The sequence below is a fragment of the Passer domesticus genome, chromosome 22 (genome assembly GCF_036417665.1).
Source record: "Passer domesticus isolate bPasDom1 chromosome 22, bPasDom1.hap1, whole genome shotgun sequence".
Taxonomy (NCBI): Eukaryota; Metazoa; Chordata; class Aves; order Passeriformes; family Passeridae; genus Passer; species Passer domesticus.
In genome coordinates, this window is record NC_087495.1 from 6,887,232 (window position 1) to 6,908,543 (window position 21,312).

At 59.6% G+C, this 21,312-nt stretch overlaps 1 protein-coding gene across 1 annotated transcript; it reads left to right on the top strand.

The window, feature by feature from the left end:
• The first annotated feature begins 12,137 nt into the window (after positions 1 to 12,137).
• On the top strand, positions 12,138 to 18,241 carry PERM1 (PPARGC1 and ESRR induced regulator, muscle 1). Its single transcript, XM_064397032.1, has 3 exons — positions 12,138 to 14,511; positions 15,452 to 15,568; positions 17,863 to 18,241. The coding sequence occupies exons 1-3, from the start codon at positions 12,138 to 12,140 to the stop codon at positions 17,940 to 17,942; spliced, it is 2,571 nt and encodes an 856-aa protein (XP_064253102.1). The 3' UTR covers positions 17,943 to 18,241.
• The last annotated feature ends 3,071 nt before the right edge of the window (positions 18,242 to 21,312 follow it).

A 21,312-nucleotide genomic window follows, 5' to 3' on the forward strand; every position in this document is an offset into this window, starting at 1 on the left:
TGCCTGGCTGTGGGCCTGGGTGAGGAGGAGGAGGAGGAGGAGGAGGAGGAGGAGGAGGAGGAGGAGGAGGAGGAGGAGGAGGAGGAGGGCTGGGGCTGCCTTTGCAGCAGGTGCTGCTCAGCTTTGCCACCCTCTGTTTATTTCTCCAAGCTGGAGATGTCTGAGTGCTGCAGCAGGCGAGGGGTTGCACAAAACCCCTCGAAAAAAAACCCAAAAAAACCCCAAATCACAAACCCGGTGCTTGGGGACAGCCTGGGCGTACAGCCAAGGAGGGACAGCAGGGAGCAGAAATCTGGGACCAGAACTGGGCCTGGCTCGTGACTGAGGGTCCTGAGGCTGCCAGACGAGCCAAGGAATTTGCTCAGAACATCCAGATTTTGGTTGGAAGCAGGAGCACCTTCCCAGCCTGCTGTAAGCACTCCAGTTGCTACACAGGGATTGTTGTTTTTTTATAGCAACATCTCCAAGGCCTCAGCCTCATTATCCCCATTTTTAGAAATGGAGAAGTAAGCAGAGGGAGGTGCTGCTGCTCTCAGAAGGTCTCCTGAGGCACATCCCAGCTTCCCTGGAAGCCCCGTGGGCAGGCAGGGCTGGGATCAAACTGGGAGCAGCTCCCACAGCCCTGCCCTGCCCCACAGCCGCTGCTCCAGGCTGACAGGAGAGCCCTGGAGGCTGCTCTGAAGGTCAAAAATGCTGCCCGTGGGGAGAGCAAAGTCTGCCGGTGCCTGCAGCGAGCTCCTCGCCTGCAGTTATTGCCTGGGGATTAGCAAAGGTCAGGGTTTAGTGCTCCAGCCCTTCCCAGCCTCTTCCTTTGCTGCAGGTTGGGAGATTTTGTTGATTTAGCCTGATCTGTGAGTGCTTGGAAAAATCCCACCCAGGCTGGGGGAGCAGAATTCCTGCAGCAGATGTCATGGGGCTGGCAGAGGGACAACACCCCGCCCTTGGCTGCTGGCCCTGGCTGGGAACTGGGGGATCCTGGTGGGCAGAGAGCTCCTGAGCAGCCCAGGCTGGGAATTTGTGGGATCCTGGTGGGCAGAGAGCTCCTGAGCAGCCCAGGCTGGGAATTTGGGGGATCCTGGTGGGCAGAGAGCTCCTGAGCAGCCCAGGCTGGGAATTTGGGGGGATCCTGGTGGGCAGAGAGCTCCTGAGCAGCCCAGGCTGGGAATTTGGGGGGATCCTGGTGGGCAGGGAGCTCCTGAGCAGCCCAGGCTGGGAATTGGGGGATCCTGGTGGGCAGAGAGCTCCTGAGCAGCCCTGGCTGGGAATTGGGGGGATCCTGGTGGGCAGAGAGCTCCTGGTCACCCCAGGCTGTGCCCTGCTGGCCCTGGGTGAGAATTTGGGGGATCCTGGTGCACAGAGAGCTCCTGAGCAGCCCTGGCTGGGAACTGGGGGGATCCTGGTGGGCAGAGAGCTCCTGATGAGCCCAGGCTGTACCCTGGGTGAGAATTTGGGGGATCCTGGTGGGCAGAGAGCTCCTGAGCAGCCCAGGCTGTGCCCTGCTGGCCCTGGCACCCCCTCCCCTGGAAAAGCTGGCTCCTGCTTCACCCTCTGCTCCTGCCTTTTCAGTCCTTTCATCTCCCTCCTCCCTCCCTCCCTTCACTTTGCCCTGACAGCTTTTCCTGCGCCGTGCAGGATGTGGGAGGGGTGGGAGCTGCAGATAATGAGCAGCCCGGGCTCTGCTCGGCTCTGCCTGCCTGGGAGAGCTCCGAGATTCCTGCAGCCTCCAGCTCTGCCTCCCCTGCGTGTGCTCCCAGCGCAGCGTGTGCTGTCTGCTCCTGAGCAGTCACAGCTGGCAGCTCCTGCTCCCCACCACTCTGCTTTTATGGCTTTGGATCCGGCTGGAGCTCAGCTCCTCTGGAAAAGGGCTCACTGCAGTTTATCCATGCCCAGGAAATCCCAGTTTGCAGCTCCTCGGGCTGGGTCTGGGGGGGCTTGGCTGAGATCCTGGGTGGGGTACAGCAGGAATTGCTTCTCCTGCCTCTGTCCCTCGCAGCAGCTCTGCAGGTGGACCAGGCTCAGGGCAGGGCTGGTCTCTGCTCTGTGCTGCCTCCACTGCTTCCCTGCCAGCAGGAGCACTTGGCCTGGGAGCAGAAATGGTCCAGGAGAGCCAGCTCAGGGCCTGGGCAAAGTGGAGGCAGGGACAGAAAGAGAGGAGTGCTGCTGCAGAAATACCTGAGCAAGCAGCAGGAGCCGTGGGGAGCCTGAGGAGAGGCTGCTGATAAACCCTGCTGATAAACCCAGCTGATAAACCCTGCTGATAAACCCAACTGATAAGCCAACCCTGCTGATGAACCCTCCCCGAGGCTCCCACGGGGTGAGCCCCACGCTGGACCCATCCTGGGCTGAGCTCTGTCTGTCCAGCCTCTGCCAGGCTGCAGAGCCCTGGGGGCACTGCCAGGGCAGGATGGGTCAGTCCCATGGTGTGAGGAGCTGCAGCTGAGGCCGTGGAGCTCACCCAGCTGTGCATCTCACCCAGCTGTGCAGCTCTCCATCCCTCCAGCTGTGCAGCTCTCCCATCCAGCTGTGCAGCTCTCCCATCCAGCTGTGCAGCTCTCCCTCCAGCTGTGAGCTCTCCCTCCATCTCCCCCAGCTGCCCTGAGCCGTGCTGCAGAGCTCTGGTGTTGCCCAGGTGAACGTTCTGGTGTTTGCATTTTTTGTAGCAAACTTTCCCACACGCTTTCTGTAAACAATTTATTGTTTTTTTTTTTTTTTTTTTTATATAGAGGAGGAGAAGTTTCATGGACTGTTGGTTTGGCCAGTGCCATTGGAGAGGTGGCACTGTCACCCTCCAACCCGCTGTCACCTTTGGAAATCTATAAATGTTGGAGTCAGAAAATAAACTTCCTTTTTTCCTGCCTCGAGAACAGCAGTGTCTGAATCGTGTTGTCTCGTGTCCTGTAGTGACAAGGAAGAGGAGGAGGGACCATCCCAGCGGGATTTTGTGTCCCCCAGCCCCAGGACACGTTTCCTCCTGCCCTGAGGGATGCTGAGAGAAGATGCAGGGGTTGCTCCTGCCCACCCAGCGCTCTCCCTGGCGATCTCCTGCTCGGGGCTGGGTCCTGCCAGAGCGGATTTCCACCTCCCAATTACGTCCAATTAAGGAGCGCTAATGGGGCTGGGCTCGGCCCAGCACCGAGCAGCGGGGTCAGTGCCCCACAATATCCTGTTGACATCACTCCTGAGGGGCAATTGCAGAGGGGAAGGGGCCTTGAAGAGCTGCTCCTCGGCACAAAAACCTCCAAGGGAGCTGCAGCCTCTCCTCTGCCTCCCCTGGCTCCATTTTCCACCCTTCAGGAAGAGCAGGAGAGGGAAGAGCGGCACTTTTCCCTCTGGCTCATCCCAGAGATGCTCACTGGGAGGGGGCCGGGGGGTTTGGATAACCTGCCTCATTAGTGCCTGTATGACATCATTATCTCACATTAGCCACACTCTTCCAGAGGTAATTGGGAAGCCTCTGGAATGGCCCTGTGACCTTTAATTAATGCAGAGGGGCTTTTTTTCCTTGTGCTGTTCCTCGCTCTGCCTCCAGCAGCTGCTTCTTGTTAAGATGCCAGAGCAGGGGAGCCTTGCTCCCATGCCGGCAGTTTCTGAGCCTCTCTCCCCCGGGGGAGGAATAAAAAAGGTGCAGGAGCAGCCCCAGCTCTGCTCCAGCCTCCCTCAGGCAGCCCCTCGCTGGCTCCAGGCACTGCCTGGCCAATTAGCCAGCAGCTGATTAGCCCAGCCAGGGCTGCTGCCCTGCCCACGCCGCCGGGAGGGCTCTTGGAAGGAAAAACGGGGATGTGGAACCGACAGAGAGAGCTTTGGCTTGGAAAAGGAAGAATTTAGGGAGAGATGGTGGCCCTGGCACCGGGTACCCAGCTGTGCCCCATCCCTGGCAGTGCCCAAGGCCAGGCTGGAGGCGCTTGGAGCAGCCTGGCACAGGGCAAGGTGCCCATGGCAGGGGGTGGGACTGAGCTGTTTGCCAGCCCAAACCATTCCAGGATCCAGGATTTGTCCCAGCTCTGGGTTTTTACCTTTGCTGCCGTGCCCTGGCTGCTGGGAGCCCCCTGAGGCACAACCCAGGGTCATTCCAGCAGCTCTCACCCTCAATTGCCTCAGAAACCTCTGCACAAATCTCCAACCTGAGGGGATCAGGGCTGGCTGTGTTCTCTGTGGGGTTTGTGTTCAAAAACGTGGGAACATTTTTGAATAATTAAAATATTGAAAAAGATTGAAAGATTGAATTTAATAATAAATTAAAGGAAGCTCTGCTCAGACTGGAGCTTTTCATTCCCAGGTGAGCGAGGGCGACGGATTTTGGGATCAGGGGAAGCCGTCCTCAGGTCCTTGGGAGCTGGCAGGGAGCTTGAGCTGCTGTGACAGTGGCAGAGCTGCTGTGGCAGTGGCATTTGGGCTGTCAGGCCTTGGGGCTGAGCCTGGTGCTGCTCCTGGCACAGCTCCCTCCTGCACAGCTGGCACGGTGTCACCATCCCCTGCTGCTGGCACGGTGTCACCATCCCCTGCTGCTGGCACAGTGTCACTGTCCCTCACTGCTGGCACGTCCACGGGGGCTTGGAAACCCTCCCCAAACATTTGGGAATTCCCGCTTTGGAGCCTGGGAATCGAGCGGGTTAATGAGCGTCCTCTGGGAGAAATGGATTTGTAAAGAATTCTTAAAGTTTGATGGGAAGTTTGTACAGTCCTGTGCTAGAACTGTGAAAGGTGCACTGTAGCAGCACGTGGGGTAAAAATATAGGTGATTTATGTTAGAAATAATAGAATTGTGTAGCAAAAACCAATAGGCTAAAAGCCTGAGCTGGCCTGTTGGACCCCAGGACATCCCTCTGGGTGCCCTGGATGGCTCGAGACCCGGGCAGGGGGCTTGAGACCCGGGCAGGGGGCTGGGGAGTCCTGGCAGGAAGCCAAAGACACTTGGGATTTTGATCTTAATGAAAAATGACAAGTCACAGAAGTTTGAGCAGAGTGATAATGAATTAATCACTGGGTGAAAAATGGAGTTTTGGGGGTTTTATTATAGGGGTCTGTGAGGCAAGATGGAGGGACATGGACGTTGTCCCATGTTTCTTCCTTCTTCTTCCCAGCCTCCATCTTCTGGGTGATGGTGGCACATTTGGATTGGTTTAAAACAGAAGTAGACAGTCTAACATAGATGATAGGTATTGGAAAGTAATGATAAATAAAGTACATGTAACTTGTAGTATAAAATATGGACACCAGCCCAGGGCCGGCATCACAGCCGGGATCAGAGCTGGGATTAGGCCGGGATCAGGGCTGGGATCAGGGCCGGGATCAGAGCTGGGATTAGGCCGGGATCAGGGCTGGGATCAGGGCTGGGACTAGGGCCAGGATCAGCGCTGGGATCAGGGCCCAGATCAGGCCGGGATCAGCGCTGGGATCAGGCCGGGATCAGGGCCAGGATCAGGCCGGGATCAGGGCCAGGATCAGGGCTGGGATCAAGCCGGGATCAGGGCCGAGATCCAGGCCAGGATCAGCACTGGGATCAGGCCTGGATCAGGCCAGGATCAGGCCGGGATCAGGGCCAGGATCAGGCCAGGATCAGGCCGGGATCAGGGCTGGGATCAGGCCGGGATCAGGGCCAGGATCAGGCCGGGATCAGGGCTGGGATCAGGGCCAGGATCAGGCCGGGATCAGGCCAGGATCAGGGCCTGGATCAGGCCAGGATCAGGGCTGGGATCAGGGCCTGGATCAGGCCAGGATCAGGCCGGGATCAGGCCAGGATCAGGGCTGGGATCAGGGCCTGGATCAGGCCAGGATCAGGCCAGGATCAGGGCTGGGATCAGGCCGGGATCAGGGCTGGGATCAGGCCGGGATCAGGCTGGGATCAGGCCGGGATCAGGCCAGGATCAGGGCTGGGATCAGGCCAGGATCAGGGCTGGGATCAGGCCAGGATCAGGGCTGGGATCAGGCCGGGATCAGGGCTGGGATCAGGCCGGGATCAGGCTGGGATCAGGCCAGGATCAGCGCTGTCAGCCCAGGATATGCGCAGTTCCAGCCGCAGGGCCGCGGTGCCCCGTGTACCAGCACTGCAGGAGGGGTTGGGCAGCGCTGGCTGAGGAGCTCGGGGCCTTGCTCTGCCGGGGCCCCGCGGTGTGGAACACTCGTGCTTGGGGCTGGCTGGGAGCAGAGGCCCTTTCCACCCCAAACATCGTTAATCAGCGCTCGGACAGCGAGCACTGCCGCTCCTGCTACCGCTCCCTGTGCAGGCCCGCAGGGAAGGGGAGCTTGGACCTCCCGGAGAAGGCTCAGCTCCTTCTCCTTTTCTCTGTCTTGCTCCTTGCTGCTGGTGGCCAGCGTGGTGACCCTGGTGGCCACCGGTGCCTTCCCTCCTCTGCTCCGTCCCAAAGCAGCCGCTCTGGTTTGGGGAGGACACAAAGGGGTGGCCCAGGAGCCCAGCTCGTGGTCCCGGGACACCTCAGGATGCCTCAGGAGAGCAGGAGAAGGGCCCTGGCTCCCCTGGGGCTGTGCCAGGGGAAGGTCAGGTTGGATTTTTGGGCAGAGTTTTCCCCCAGAGGGTGCCGGGGCACTGCCCAGGGAATGGTGACGTTCCCAAGGCTGCCACAGCTCCAGGAGGATGCTGGATCACTCCCAGGGGTGGCCAGGGTGACACTGGTGACAGCCCCTGCCCTCCCAGCCCTGTGGAGCTGGGATTTTCCTCTCCCACAGCGTCTGAACCGCCCGAGAGGAGGTGCAAAATCCCGGGAAAGCGCGGACTTGGTGGCTGTAAGTGACATCTAGTGGAAACGGCAGGGAAAGAGTGCACTGGTAAAACCCCGATCCTGCCGGGTTCGGGGGGAAAGGATTCCTTGAGCTGGAACTTCAGCCCAGAGACCTCTTTTCAGGACTTAAAAAAAAAAAAAATAGAATTATAATGGAATAACAATATGGATTAATAATATAATAGAATAAAGATGATAAAGAGAATAAAGGAAATACAGAAAAATAAAGAGAATAAAAAAATAAAGAGAATAAAAAAAATAAAGAAAATAAAGAAAATAAAGGGAATAAAAAGAATGCCTTTCTCTGCCTGGGTAGGCAGTCAGTGACAGCATGGAAAAGGAGGTGGCTGGGACTTGGCAGAGGTCACCTGGCCCTACAACTGTTGTCCCCAAGGCAGGGACACCACAGCCCAGGCACTGCCACCCTGTCCCCTGCACTGCCATCCCCATCCCTGACATTGCCACCCCCATCCCTGGCACTGCCACCTTGTCACCTGCACTGCCACCCTGCCCTGGCAGTGCCACCCTGCCCTGGCAGTGCCACGCTGTGCCCCACAGGACAGAGCAGCCCAGCAGTGGCTGCTCCTGGCAGAGCGGGGCCGCAGCTCGCCGGGAAATGTGAAACCCGGCGGGGCTTGGATCAGCAACCCGAAACTGCGGCCAGCAGCGAGCTTTGGGAAGAGCCTGGCAGAGCTTCAGGCCAGCTCGGGCTGGGATTCAAGTGAGCCGAGTGTGACCTTTGCAGCATGGGCTGGAATTTTAACAGAGCCCGGGGAGTGAGTTTCAGGCAAAAAAAAAAAAAAAACCAAAAAAAACAAACCACCAAAAAAACCCCAAAACCAAAAAAAGTTAAAGGGTTTGGGCAAAAGCAACGCCGGGGTGGTTTGGGGGTGAAAATTGCTGCTCGCCTGCCCCAAACCAGCAGAACCAGCCCGGTGGTTGCGGTTGGAGTTTCAGTGCAGGGTTAACTCTTTCTGAGGTTAACCCTTTCCTCCTCCCCGGCCTTCCCTGGGCTGGATCCCGGTTCATGCTGCTCCCAGGGAGGTCTCCTGGCCGTGGGCAGGGTCGGGGCTGTGCATGAGCAGCTCAGCGTTCCCCAGTCCCCGTGAGCACCTCAGAGTTCCCCAATTGCAGCTCAGTGTTCCCCAATCCCTCTGAGCAGCTCAGCATTCCCCAACTGCACCTCAGAGTTCCCCAGTTGCAGCTGAGTGTTCCCCAATCCCCAATTTCAGCTCAGCATTCCCCAACTGCACCTCAGCATTTCCCAATTTCAGCTCAGCATTTCCCAACTGCAGCTCAGTGTTCCCCAATCCCCCTCAGCTGTCCCTCCCACAGGTTGGACCCCGCAGGAATTTATGGAAAGGAAGGAATGGCTCAGCTCCGGGTCAGGTCACTGCTGTCACTGCCTGAGGCTCAGGGAGCATCCAGCTAAAACTGCAGGAGGAATGAGAAAATAATCCCAAATAAACCTCTCTGTCCCGGGCAAGCAGCAAGGGCCGAGGTTGTCTTGCTCCTTGAGCAGATTTCTTTTTCCATCCTGCTTTATTTATTTTTCCCCCCACTGCTTTTCCTGCAGTCTGTGCCTCCCTGCCCTGCTGCACAGCGTGTGATGGGTGTAGATCAGGGCAGGGAGGATGTTCCTAATCAAACCCACGTTTCTCTGCATTGTCTGCGCTGTCTCACGGGGAGTTCAGCCAAGCCCCCACACTCGTGATGTTCCACTGCTGGTTTGAAAAGCTGCACAAAGGTAAAATTCTCCCAGATGGAGTTTCTTGGGTTGGAAGGGAATTATTCCATATTGAGACCATTCCAGTTATTCCATATTGAGAATATTCTGATTCTTCTATATTGAGAATATTCCAATTAGTCCATATTGAGAATATTCCAATTATTCCACTCCTGAGAGCTCATTTCCCAGACACTGAGCTTCCTTTACAGTGGGAGTGGTGAGTGCTGAGCCCGGAGGTGTCTCCATCCCAAAGGAAGTGCCCCCCACGGCATTCCCAGTTTCCCTGCCCTTTCCAAGCCCATTCCTGGCTGTGTGTCCCACACCGTGTCCCTCCAGGCACAGGGGGATCACATCTGCTGCCTTATTTCGGGCCCTTCTCTCATGACAGGTTGACATTGGTTATTTATATCGTGTCCTTAATCCCGCAGCGTCCATCCTGGAGGTGCTGGGTGCCACCCACAGGATGGGGCTGGAGCAGTCCTGCAGCATCCCAGGAACATCATCCCACAACCATCCCAGCATCATCCCAGGAACATCCCAGAATCATCCCACCATCCCAGCATTCCAGGATCATCCTAGAATCATCCCAGTATTATCCCAGAATCAACCCAGGATCATCCCAGAATCAACCCAGAATCATCCCAGAATCAACCAGGATCATCCTAGAATCATCCCACAATCATCCCAGCATCCCAGAATTATCCCAGAATCATCCTAGCATTATCCCAGCATTATCCCAGAATCATCCCACCATCCCACCATCCCAGACCATCCCATCCCACCATCCCAGACCATCCCAGCCCCATCCCAGCCCCATCCCAGCCCATCCCAGCCCCATCCCAGCCCATCCCAGACCATTCCAGCCCCATCCCAGCCCATCCCAGCCCCATCCCAGCCCATCCCAGACCATCCCAGCCCCATCCCAGCCCCATCCCAGCCCATCCCAGACCATTCCAGCCCCATCCCAGCCCATCCCTGCCCATCCCAGCAGCCTCCCAGACCATCCCAGCCCATCCCAGCCCCATCCCAGCCCATCCGTCATCCCCGTTCCCCTGGCCGCCGTCCCTGCCCCTCCCTGGCTCCTGCTGCTCCGCAGCCGGGTTAAATCCTCCCGTGCCTCGGGCCCGGCTCCAAGGGAAGGAAGTCGGCCGAGCCAAGCGGAGGAAAGCGCTCGGTTTCCCCTGAGCCCTGCGAGGCGTGCGAGGGGAGCGGGGCGCGGGGCGGGAGCGGCGCTTCCCCTCCAGATGTTCTGGCTGAGGAGCGGAGCGCGTCCCGGGAATGTTCCCCGGCCTGGCTCTGCTCCCTCCCGCTGCAGTGCGGGACAGCGGCCACCGCGGGGAGCTTCCGACCCGCGGGACAGGACAGGGGACCCTGCTGTCCCCTCCCGTGGGGACACAGCCCGGAGCTGTGCCTCGGGGGTGGGCAGGGGGGCACGGCCGGCACCTGGCCCTGCGGAGGACCCCCGAGGGGTGCAGAGCTTGTGGGACCCCCGAGGGGTGCAGAGCTTTTGGGACTCCCAAGAGGTGCAGAGGTTTTGGGAGCCCTGAGGGGTTCAGAGCCCATGGGACCCCCAAGAGGTGTAGAATGTGTGGGACCCCCGAGGGGTACAAAGCGTGTGGGACCCCCGAGGGGTGCAGAACATGTAGGACCCCCAAGGGATGCAGAAGTTGTGGGACCCCCAAGAACTGCAGAGCTTGTGAGACCCCCGAGGGGTGCAGAAGTTGTGGGACCCCCGAGGGGTGCAGAGCCTGTGAGACCCTTGAGGGGTTCAGAGCCCGTGGGACCCCCGAGAGGTGTAGAGTTGCTGGGACCCCCAAGGGGTGCAGAGCTTGTGGGACCCCTGAGGGTTGCAGAGACTGTGGGACCCCCGAAAGGTGCAGAGGGTGTGGGACCCCCAAGGGGTGCAGAGGTTTTGGGATCCCCAAGGGGTGCAGAGGTTGTGGGACCCTCGAGGGGATGCAGAGCCCAGGGGTCTCTTGGCTCCCACAGTGTGCCCAGCCCTGGTCACAGCTGTGTCCAGCTGTGGTGTCCTGGTGGCCGAGGGGGGCTGGGGGCTGGGGCTGGGCTGGGGCTGGGGCTGGGCTCACTCCCCCAGCCCCTGTCCTGCAGGCAGCTCCTTCAGGGCAGCTATTCCTGGAGGAGGGGGAGGAGGGTGGGAGGAAGGCTCGTGGGAGCTGAGGGTTATTTCTGGCTCGGCTTATGTGACCTGCCAGGCCACCCTTGGGCGCTCTGTCGCTTCCCCTGTGCCCGAGGCTGCCCACAGCACGTGGCCCAGGTGGCCCTGGGCGCCGTGGGACGGCTGCCACACGCCCTGCGAGGTTTGTCACAAGACTCCGGAGCTGGCTGCGATCTCCTGATGTCACCCTGGAGCAGGCTGGCAGCAGATGCCCTGGGAGTGCCCTAAATAGGTGAACCCTGCCCCTGAGGTGACTGTGTGTCACCCTGGAGAGCGTGACTAAGGCTGAGAAGTGGCTCTGTGGGAAAAAGGACAGTCAGTGCCACCCGGGTGTGCCAGGGGAGCTCCATGGCCTGTCCCCTTCCCCAGGGAGTGACCCCAGGAGGGAGCAGGGGGCACCAGGAGTGCTCCCAGTGCCCGCAGACGCGGCTGTGGCACAGTCACACATTGGCTGCCACCCTGCCATGTCCCCCACCAGTTCTATATATGGCGCTGCCCTCTCTGGGCTGGTGGCACTGGCATCTCAAGTGACACCGGGGAGGGAGGGGGGGGGTTATTTTTAGCCCCTGAATGGATGGGAGCTGGAGCCGGGCTCTCTGCCCCCGGCCGGGCCGCGGCATCATGTTGTGCTGGGAGGGCTCTCCTGCCGGGCTGCTCGCATGGCTCCGTCCCCGCCGGGGGCTGGGGGACAGGTAGGACGGCCTTTGTCACTCACTCACCTCCCCGCGTGTCCTGCTGTCCCGCTGTGCCGAGGGCGGGGCCGTGCGGGGCCGTGCCGGGATGTGCGGGGCCGTGCGGGGCCGTGCGGGGATGCCCGGGCTGCTTTCGGGAACAACAGTCCCGGCTTTAAGGTGGATTGGAGGCAAAATGGGTGGGGAAGGGGGTGTGGGGTGTGATGCTGTGGGGAGAGAATGCCAAACCCCCTGTGCAGCCTTGGGGAGCATCCCAAACCTTCTGTGCTGCCATGGGGAGCATTCCCAAGCCTCTGTTCAGCCTTGGGGAGCATCCCAAAGCTTCTGAGCTGCCATGGGGAGCATCCCAAACCTTCTGCTGCCATGGAGAGCATCTCAAACCCCCTGTGCAGCTCTGGGGAGCATTCCCAAGCCCCTGTGCAGCTCTGGGGAGCATTCCCAAACCCCCTGTGCAGCTCTGGGGAGCATTCCCAAGCCCCTGTGCAGCTCTGGGGAGCATTCCCAAGCCCCTGTGCAGCTCTGGGGAGCATCCCCAAGCCCCGGCGCTGGGCAGCAGAGGCAGCGGGGACAGGAGGGGGTGACAGTGGCCTCTCGCTGCTGGCTGGCTTGTGGCCAGCGCGGCCATCCCCGTCCCGCTGCGGTTGCCAGGGGCTGGAATTTCCAGCTGGGTTCTGGCTGGAAAGGGCTGAGGATGAGCGGGCGGGAGGGAGGAACCGGGAGGAAGGCTCGGGGGCACGCAGCTGGCCTCCCTGAGCGGTGCCACCCCCCCCTCCCTGACCTGTCGCCGCTCCCCCGCTGCAGGCATGGATAACTTCGAGTACAGCATCCAGCTGAACGACCGGGAGTGGGCTGAGTTCTTCCAGGCTTCCGAGGAGTGCAGCCTGGCGCCGGCCTCGCTGGCCACGGCCGAGGAGCAGTGCCTCAGTGACATTGAGCAAGGGGACACCTCGGGACGGGACTGTCCCCGCAGCAGCGGCGCGGTGACAGCGGGCAGCGAGCCAGCAGCGCCTGGCACGGCCAGCCCTGTGCCACGTGGGGTGCCCGGTGACACCGCCGTGCCCTGCCCCGAGCGTGGGCACCTCGCCGGGCCGGAGCCGCCGTCGGGGAGCGAGGAAGAAGAGGGCTCTGCGGGCAGGTTCCTGTGCGGCAGCGACGAGCCCGGCCGCCCGGCACCCGCTGCCATGCCCAGCGCCCAGAGGAGGCAGCCACCGCGGCCACCCGCGGCCACCGCGCCCGCTGGCACGGCCCAGGCTGGCCCCGGGCAGGACGCGGCGGTGGCAGCGGCCGGAGGCACGGAGCAGGGCGGGGATGCAGGAGGGGGACAAGCCCTGCTGGCACCGCCAGAAGCTCCAGCAGCCTCTGCCTCGGCGGAGAAGAGCGCTGTCCCCTCGGAGCCGCGGGGACCCGCGGGGGACACCCCGAGCCCGGCCAGGGTGGCAGCGGAGGAGGAGAAGGCGGGCGCGGAGCCGGGCTCGCCGGGCGGATCCCCCGGCGTGGTGAGGCCCAAGGTGCCGGCACAGCCCAGGAAGAGCCGCAAGCAGCGCGGGGCCGGCGGCACCGAGGGCGACAGGGACCCCGCGGCGGCACCGGGCGCCCCCGGGGCCGGCAAGGCAGCGCCCGGCTCCCCGGTGTCCCCTCGGAAGGGCAGAGGCAAGGACAAGGCGGCCAAGGGAGCGCTGGTGAGGCTGGGCAGCGAGGAGGCTGCGGAGAACAAGCGGGGGGTGCCTGGCCCGGGCGTGGACGGCGGCGATGCCGGGACTGCTCCCCCAAAATCCCCGGGGAAGACAAAGGCCACCAAGCCCCCAAAGGCAGGGCTGGCCGGCGGCCTGGGCGTACGTGACAGTGTCCCCGTGGTCCCTGGCGAGGGCACCGCGGCTCCCCCGGGAGAGGAGAGCCAGGAGATGCCAGGGAAGCCTCTCCAGCCCGGGAGCATGGCAGCGTTTGGAGGGAATGCTGCCGAGGGGGCTGGGGGGCAGCCTGCTGCTGCTGAGATTCCCAGGAAACCCTTGGAGACCCCTGGAGTTCCTGCTGCTGAGACCCCTGGAATTCCTGCTGCTGAGATTCCCAGGAAACCCTCGGAGACCCCTGGAGTTCCTGCTGCTGAGACCCCTGGAATTCCTGCTGCTGAAGTTCCCAGAAAACCCTCAGAGATCCCTGGAGTTCCTGCTGCTGAGATCCCCAGGAAGTCTGCAGCTGAGATTCCCAGGAAACCCTCAGAGATCCCTGAGGTTCCTGCAGCTGGGATCCCTTGGGAGCCTGCAGCTGCGATTCCCAGGAAACCTGTACCTGAAATCCCTTGGGAGCCTGCAGTGGGGATCCCCAGGAGTCCTACAGCTGAGCTCCCCAGGATTCCTGCAGTGGGGATCCCCAGGATTCCTGCAGCTGAGATCCCCAGGGTTCCTGCAGCTGAGCTCCCCAGGATCCCTGCCATCGAGATCCCCAGGAGTCCTGCCATCGAGATCCCCAGGATCCCTGCAGCTGAGCTCCCCAGGATCCCTGCCATCGAGATCCCGTGCGAGCCTGCAGCTGGGATCCCCACGATTCCTGGGGCTGGGCTCCCTTGGGAAGCTGCAGCTGAGCTGCCCAGGGCCGTGAGCCCGCTGTGCTTTGCCGAAGGAGCCTCTGGCAAGCCCAACTCTCTGGATGTGACCTGGCCCGAGATGTACGAGTACCTGTTCTGTGATTCCCAGGAGGAGGAGGAGCTGGGCAGCTCCCTGGAGGGGCGCAGGTCCCCCTTGCAGAGGGAAATCTCCTGGCCTGAACTCTACGAGTATTTTTTCATCGAGCCAGAAGGAAGCAGGAAAAAAGGCAAAGCTAAAGACAGGAAAAGAAAGAAGTTCAGAGGCTTGGACCGCCCTGGGCTGCACAAGGAGGCTCCCAGCTCTGCTCCAGACAAGGACACCGTGGTTATCTCGGTCCCTGATGTGTATGAACACTTCTTCCCAGAGCCAGCCCCCAACAGGATGGGCTGGAGAGGGATTTTCTCCATGGCTCCGGCCTCCGAGGTGAGGAAAGCCGTGGGGGCTTTGAGGTCCCTGCTGCAGAGGCAGGGGCAGCTGGGAGGGGGCCAAGCCTCATCCTCCCAGGCCCTGGTGCCCAGAAGATCCGGAGAGGAGCTCGCCCTGGTCCCGCTGGGAGGAGCCCAGGCGTGGCCAGAAGATGCCCTGGCACTGAGAGGTAAATGCTGCTGTCCCCTGTAGGGACATGTCCAGGCTGTGTCACCCTGGCTCTCCCCTGGGATGATCCCTCTGTCCCCTCGGGATGTTCCTCTCTCTGTCCCCGTGCCAAGCCATGCTCCCCGGCATGGACGGGGCATGTGGGACTGTAAAACCCACCCTGAGCAGAAAAACACCCTCTGCAGACCTCAGAGGTCACCTGAACATTGCCTGTTCCTGGGGGCAGGTGGGAGAAATGGGAATGAAGGGGAGGTTTGATCCACCAGGCAGGCAGGGGTTTGTCTTTGAGCTTAAATGATGCTCAGGGTTAATACTAAACCCAAACACTGAGGGAGCCATCCCAAAGGGAACCTCCAGACTGTTTGCACGGAGAAAAAACCCCTTTGAGGTGGTCACAGCTAATTAGTAAGCCAGCTTTAATTAAAATCAAATGAATAGGAGCAAAAAGAAGGTGATCTCAGGCTGCTCCAGGCTGGATCAGGGAATGCAGAGCACTCAGGGTGTTTCATCCCTGGAGGAGGCAGGAGTGGGGTGGGATGCCCGGAGGGATGCTGAGCACTCTCAGATGTTGTCCTGGAGCTGGCTGTGCCTGGGGACACTGGTGACAGGGAGGGGACCCTGCCTGTGTCCCCAGGAATTGCTGTGTCCCAAATCTGCTCCCCAGACCCAATTCCTGCCAGCACAGAGAGCTGCAGGGAGGGGTGAGGCAGCCTGGGGTGCCTTTAACAAACATTTCCATGGGGTTTCTAACAAAATGTAGGGCTGAGCGGGGTGACAAATGTGCCACTGTCCTTTGGGGACACACAGAGCCACCTGCCACCCCCCTGGTGCCAAACCACCCTGAGGGACGATTCCCCGGGGATTTGCTGCCGCGGAGGGAGGGGAGGGGTGGCCCGGGGGGTGGCACAGAGCCCCCAGACCTCGTGCTCCTCTCGTGGCAGGAGCAGCAGAGGAGCCGCGGGTGCTGAGCCACAAGGACATGTGCCTGGTGTTCTGCGCCTTCGCCTCCTGGGCCGTGAAGACATCTGACCTGCAGGCTCCGGATGCCTGGAAGACCAGTACGTACAGTGCCCGCCTGCAGAGGGCTGGGAAGGGCTCGGGGGGCACTTGGCAGGGAGGAAAAGTGGGATATTTATACCTGCTGCTGCCTCTGGGGAAGTGCAGCCTTTCCCAAAGTCGTTCCCGTGCTTTCTCTCTCCTCTGGTCCCGATTGCTGCTCATGTTTTTTGTGCTTTCCCTGCAAAGCAGCTGCTGGCTGGAGCTGAGCTCTCTCCACAGCCTTGGTCCTGCTCCATCCAGCCCCTGACAGGGCTCAGTTTGTCAGGACTTCCTCAGGACCTGCAGTGAGCAGGTTGAGGTTCCCTCATCCCAGCAGGAACAAAATTCCCAATAAAATTGGCCTTACAGCAAGGCCCAGCCTGCCTGGGATTTTTTGTCCACGGCCAAAATTGAGATTAAGCCTTCATCCAGCACCAAAATTCCCGTGTTTTCCTGAGGTGCTTTCAAGGTTTAATCTTCTCCCCAAAGAGGAGGCATCATCCTCCTGCTCTGAGTCGTGCAGCTCCCTGGAGGGCTGTGGGATCCTCTCCAAGCCCAGCACCTGGAAGCTGGTGGGGAGAGAGGAAGCTGAGCAAGCAGAAATTCACAGAAATTGAATTCACAGAAATTGAATCCACAGAAATTGAATTCACAGAAATTGAATTCACAGAAATTTCTCACAGAATTCTGTAAGAAATTCACAGAATCCCACAGGAGTGGGGATGACTGGATGAGCAGGACTCAGGGACAGCAGCATCCCCATCCCTGCCCTGGAACCCTTGGAGAACCCTTCCAGAGCAGCATTCCTCCCTGCAGAGCCCCTTCCCTGGGAAGAAATGCCAGGGCCGAGGCTTCCTGCTGCTCTTCCAGGCGAGGAATGTTCCCTGCTAAGGTCACCAGGAAGCTGACACCGCGGCTGGGAATAGCTCTGAGCTAAGGCTGCTCTCTGCCACCAGCACCAGCAGCTCTTGGCCTGCTCCCCCTCCTGCTGGCAGTTTGGGATGGAGGAGATGGCCCTGGGAAAGGTGTGGGAAGGGGGAGACCCTCGTGCCCCGGGGTGGAATAACCTGGAGAGGGGGGAGACAGGAAGGAGCAGCCGTTATTTGGGGTTCTGACAAGCTGAGTTTGTATTCCTCTAGCACATAAATCAAAATCCAGTCTGAATTTAAAGTGTGGGGCCCAAAAACACGGCTTGGATTCCTGGTTTTGCTTGGTGTGGAAAGGGGGAGACCCTCTGCCCCAGGATGGAATAACCTGGAGAGGAGGAAGGCAGGAAGGAGCAGCCGTTCTCTCTGGGCATTTGGGCTTCTGACAAGCTGAGTTTGTATTCCTCTAGCACATAAAATCCAGTCTGAATTTAAATTGTGGGGCCCAAAAACATGGCTGGGATTCCTGGTTTTGCTTGGTGTGGAAAGGGGGAGATGCTCCTTGTGCCCCAGGATGGGATAACCTGGAGAGGAGGGAAGCAGGAAGGAGCAGCCGTTCTCTCTGGGTATTTGGGCTTCTGAAAAGCTGAGTTTGTATTCCTCTAGTACATAAATCAAAATCCAGTCTGAATTTAAAGTGTAAAGTCCAAAACCACAGCTTGGATTCCTAGTTTTGCTTGGGAATCAAGGGAACTTAATGTCCCTTATAAACCATTGGGTGCAGGGACAGAGCAGAGCTTGGTTTGTGTTTCACCCCCATTGTTATTTCTTATGTCCCTCAATTTTTTGATTCGGGGTTTTGGATATTTTCTCCTTTTGGCCGGGGCTAGAAAATCCCCGGAAAATCCCCAAAATGGGATTTTCCCGGGCGTCCTCCTGGTGCAAATAGAAGCAGGAAATGAAGGTGCTGCCCTGAAGCCCTGGTGGGCTTTTCCTCATGGGTCTTTCTCATCCAAGATCAAATCTCCAGCTGAAGCTGTGACTGCAGCCCAATCCATGAAATCCCCACTGGATCTGGGCATCCACGCCATCCATTAATGGGTATCCATGCCATCCATTAATGGGCATCCACCCCATCCATTAATGGGCATCCACCCCACCCATTAAATCTCCTGTGGGTCTCTGCATCCTGCCCACCTCCGAGGGAACCTGTTGAGCACCCCCCTAAACCAGCGTTTTTTATGGAATGCTGGTGCCTCCACACACCCAGACTCCGGGGCTGGACGTGGCCAGCCATGCCGTGGGCACCTGGGAACGCTCTGGGAGCAAATCCCGGGTGTGGGAATGCCAGCCAAGGGCAGGAGGGGACGGGGCAGGGACAGGAGGGACCCCCACGGGCGGTTGGGGCTCCCGGGGTCACAGCGGGCACGCCTTGGGCTCTTTTCCAGTGTTCCTGGCAAGCTTTGGCACCCTCTCGGCCATCCGCTACTTCCGAAGGCAGGTCAGGGAAGGGCACCCCCGGACTTAACCCCTGCCGCGCCGGAACCGCTGCCCGGGGCCGGGACTTTGCTCTGGACAGCGGGAGAATCCTGGAGGCAGCGCCGGGAGCTTCCCCGGCCCCATCCCGGCCGGGACAGGGCGGCACAGGGAGCGGGAGCCTCCCGGGGACGGGAACTGACGGTAGGACGGGGCAGGGGCTGTGTCCTGCCTCCTCCCCGCCGGAGGCACCGAGCAAGCGGGGGATGCTTCATCCCGGCAAAAGAGCCGGGATTTCTGCGAGAGAGGAAAAAGAGAGCTTTGGGAAGAGCCTGGGCTGGGCAGCAGCTCCGGGGGATGCAGGGGCGGCTGCCTCGGATCCTGTGACCGATTTGGGCACTGCAGGAGGGGTCATCCTCCTGGATGTCACTCTGGGAGAGGTCATCCTCCTGGATTTCACTCTGGGAGAGCTCATCCTCCTGGATTTCACTCCAGGAGAGCTCATCCTCCTGGATGTCACTCTGGGAGAGGTCATCCTCCTGGATTTCACTCTGGGACGGCTCATCCTGTTGGATTTCACTCCAGCAGGGCTCATCCTGTTGGATCTCATTCCAGGAGAGCTCATTCTCTTGGATTTCACTCCAGCAAGGCTCATCCTCCTGGATTTCACTCCAGCAGGGCTCATTCTCTTGGATTTCACTCCAGCAAGGCTTGTCCTGTTGGATTTCACTCCCAAGAAGTCCCAGCTCGGGATGAGGTTCCTGCCGCACGTGGATGGTCTGTCCCTGGGGACAGCTGGGCAGGGACGTGTCCCCGTCCCCAGGAGAGGACAGACAGGGGTCACACGGGGCAGGGGGGGCCGGGGAGGGTCCCGAGGGGCTGCCCAGCAGGGAAAGGGGCTGAGCTCAGCGGGGGCTCAGGAAAGGGGACAGGGGGATGTTGGAGAGGAAGGAGAAGGAGGTGGGCGGGTTTGGCCGTGCCGATCAGCAGGGAAGTGTTGGATTGGATATTTGATTTATTCCTTTTGTGCCTCCCGTCCTGGAGGGGCAGAGCTGGCTGGGGAGGTGGAAGCTGTGGGGCTGGGGAGGTGGGAAGTGAAATGGTTCAGCTCCCCATCTCCCCAGAGCCCCCCTCAGCACCCCAGGGCATTATTCACAGGAATCTCCTCCCCTCACCAGCCCGGTGAGAGCAGCAGTGTGGGATTGAGATCCACGGGGGCTCTGCCGTGTCTGTGAGGTGCCAGCAGAGAGGGGAGGCTCATTCCTTGTGCTGAGAGAGCCACGAGGCTTGCAGGGGTGCAGGGGAGGCCGTGGGTCATTGCTGGGAGGAGGGCACGGGGAGATCTGGGGCTGGGACTGGGGATGGACAGGCTCTGCATGGCCTGGACACCCACGGAGAGCAGATGGAACGTGCTGGAAGCTTCTAATAAAGCTCGGTCTCATTTACTACTTCTGTGTCCGTCCCTCTGTCTGTGGGGAGCCCTTGAGGGAGCCCTGGGCTTTGCAGGAGGATAAATCAGTGTGGGTGTGGAGCCAGAGCTGCATCCCCAGCTGGGCTGGGGTGGGTTTCACCATCCTCCCTGGCTTTAACCAAGTGATTTATGGCTGCCCCAGGCATTGAGGGTTTCTCTGAACCTGGGAGGGTTCCTGGCCAAAACCCTTCACCAAGGATGCTTCTGCTGCAGGGACAGGAGCAGGGCTGTGTGCTGGGGGCTGCTGGATCCGCCCCAGGCCATCCCCTGGCCTTGGGGACCTGCCCTTGGCGTGGGGACAGCGACTGCTGGCTGTCCCTGAGCTGCTCCAGCAGGGACAGGCTCGCTGCCCTCCAAATTTCCCCTCCAAAGGGGGAATACCCCACTGTCTCCATGTCTGCTCCCAGCAGAGCCCTGGGGGTGACAGGAGGGGCCTGTCACCCTCTGCTGCCTGTCATATTTGCCGTGTGACCCCTCAGACACCAAAGGGAGGTGCCAGCAGCACTTGGCAGCCGGAGAGGTGCCCTGCACTCTCCCCTGCCCCCCCTGGAAGCACAGGATGTGATGAATATTTCAGGAGCTGGAGGCTCTCAGCTGCCTGCAGGAGTGGAAGGAATTGCTGAAAGGTCCTGCTGCTCCCGGGGGAGCTGGGGTTCTCTGCCACGCTGCGCCAGGGAGCAGAGCAGCCTGAAATTTTAATGCTTGCTTTATTCCCTGACCTTTCCAGCTCTCTCCTCCGCCTCACTGCAAGGCCGAGCACGCCTGGCATTTTTGTCCACGGCCAGAATGGAGATTAAACCTCCCAAATTCAATATAGCCGAGGATTTCTCCCAGCCAAAAGCTGCCAGCACCTCGCCCCTCACCCGGCACAGCCGCAGCGACCTTCGGGTGCATCCTGCGTGCCCCGGGGCTGGTGCCCAGCTTGCCACCCCTGCCCGCTGTCCCCGCACGTCGCTGCCTCATCTGACACCTCCCGGCAGTGCCAGGCACATGAAAAAGTCAGGCAGGTGCGGCCCGAGGAGCTGCCCCGTATTTCATCCCGCCCGACACCGGGATGCCTCTCCGCCTCTCCCGGGAACGGCTCTGGCCGCAGCAGCTCCTTCACTCTCAGTGTGCCTTTACTCTGATTTTCCTTCACTCTGAATTTTCCTTCCCTGATTTTTCCTTCCCTCTGAATTTTCCTTCCATCTGATTTTTCTTCACTCCAATTTTTCCTTCTCTGATTTTTCCTTCCCTCTGATTTTTCCTTCCTTCTGATTTCTTCTTCACTCTGATTTTTCCTTCCCTCTGAATTTTCCTTTTCTCTGAATTTTCCTTCCTTCTGATTTTTCCTTCTCTCGGATTTTTCTTTACCTCTGATTTTCCCTTCCCTCGGAATTTTTCTTCACTCTGAATTTTCCTTCCTTCTGATTTTTCCTTCCCTCTGATTTTTCCTTCTCTCAGATTTTTCTTTACCTCTGATTTTCCCTTCCCTCGGATTTTTCTTTAACTCTGATTTTCCCTTCCCTCGGAATTTTTCCTTCCCTCTGATTTTTTTCCTTCATTCTGATTTTTCCTTCCCTTGGAATTTTCCTTCCCTTGGAATTTTTTCCACTCCGATTTTTTTTCCGCTCCGATTTTTTCCACTCCCATTTCCCTCCACTCTGACTTTCCCTCCACCTCTCTCTGCCCGAAGCAGGGCAGAGCCTCCCGTGGGAATTCCTGCGGAGTTTTCTTGGCCCTCGGGAGGGGTTTGGGGCTCCTCTCAGAGCAGAGGAGCAGGAGCTGCAGTCCCTGGAATGTTCTGGTGCATTCTCCCACCACAGGGCACTCGGGGAGCTGCTCCCACAGCCCGAGTGGATCCCAAACACCTTCCCAACCTTCGGTGTAAATGTCCTCGTAAAGACAATAAAATTACACCAACAGCCTGATTTTTGCTACACCCTGTGTTGTCTTGAAGAGAATTTCTCCC

Excerpts from the sequence above, each read along its gene's own strand:
- PERM1 (XM_064397032.1), top strand. The coding sequence starts at position 12,138 with ATGGATAACTTCGAGTACAGCATCCAGCTGAACGACCGGGAGTGGGCT. Across the intron at positions 14,512-15,451 it reads AGATGCCCTGGCACTGAGAG|GAGCAGCAGAGGAGCCGCGG; the intron begins GTAAATGCTGCT and ends CTCTCGTGGCAG. Across the intron at positions 15,569-17,862 it reads TCCGGATGCCTGGAAGACCA|TGTTCCTGGCAAGCTTTGGC; the intron begins GTACGTACAGTG and ends GCTCTTTTCCAG.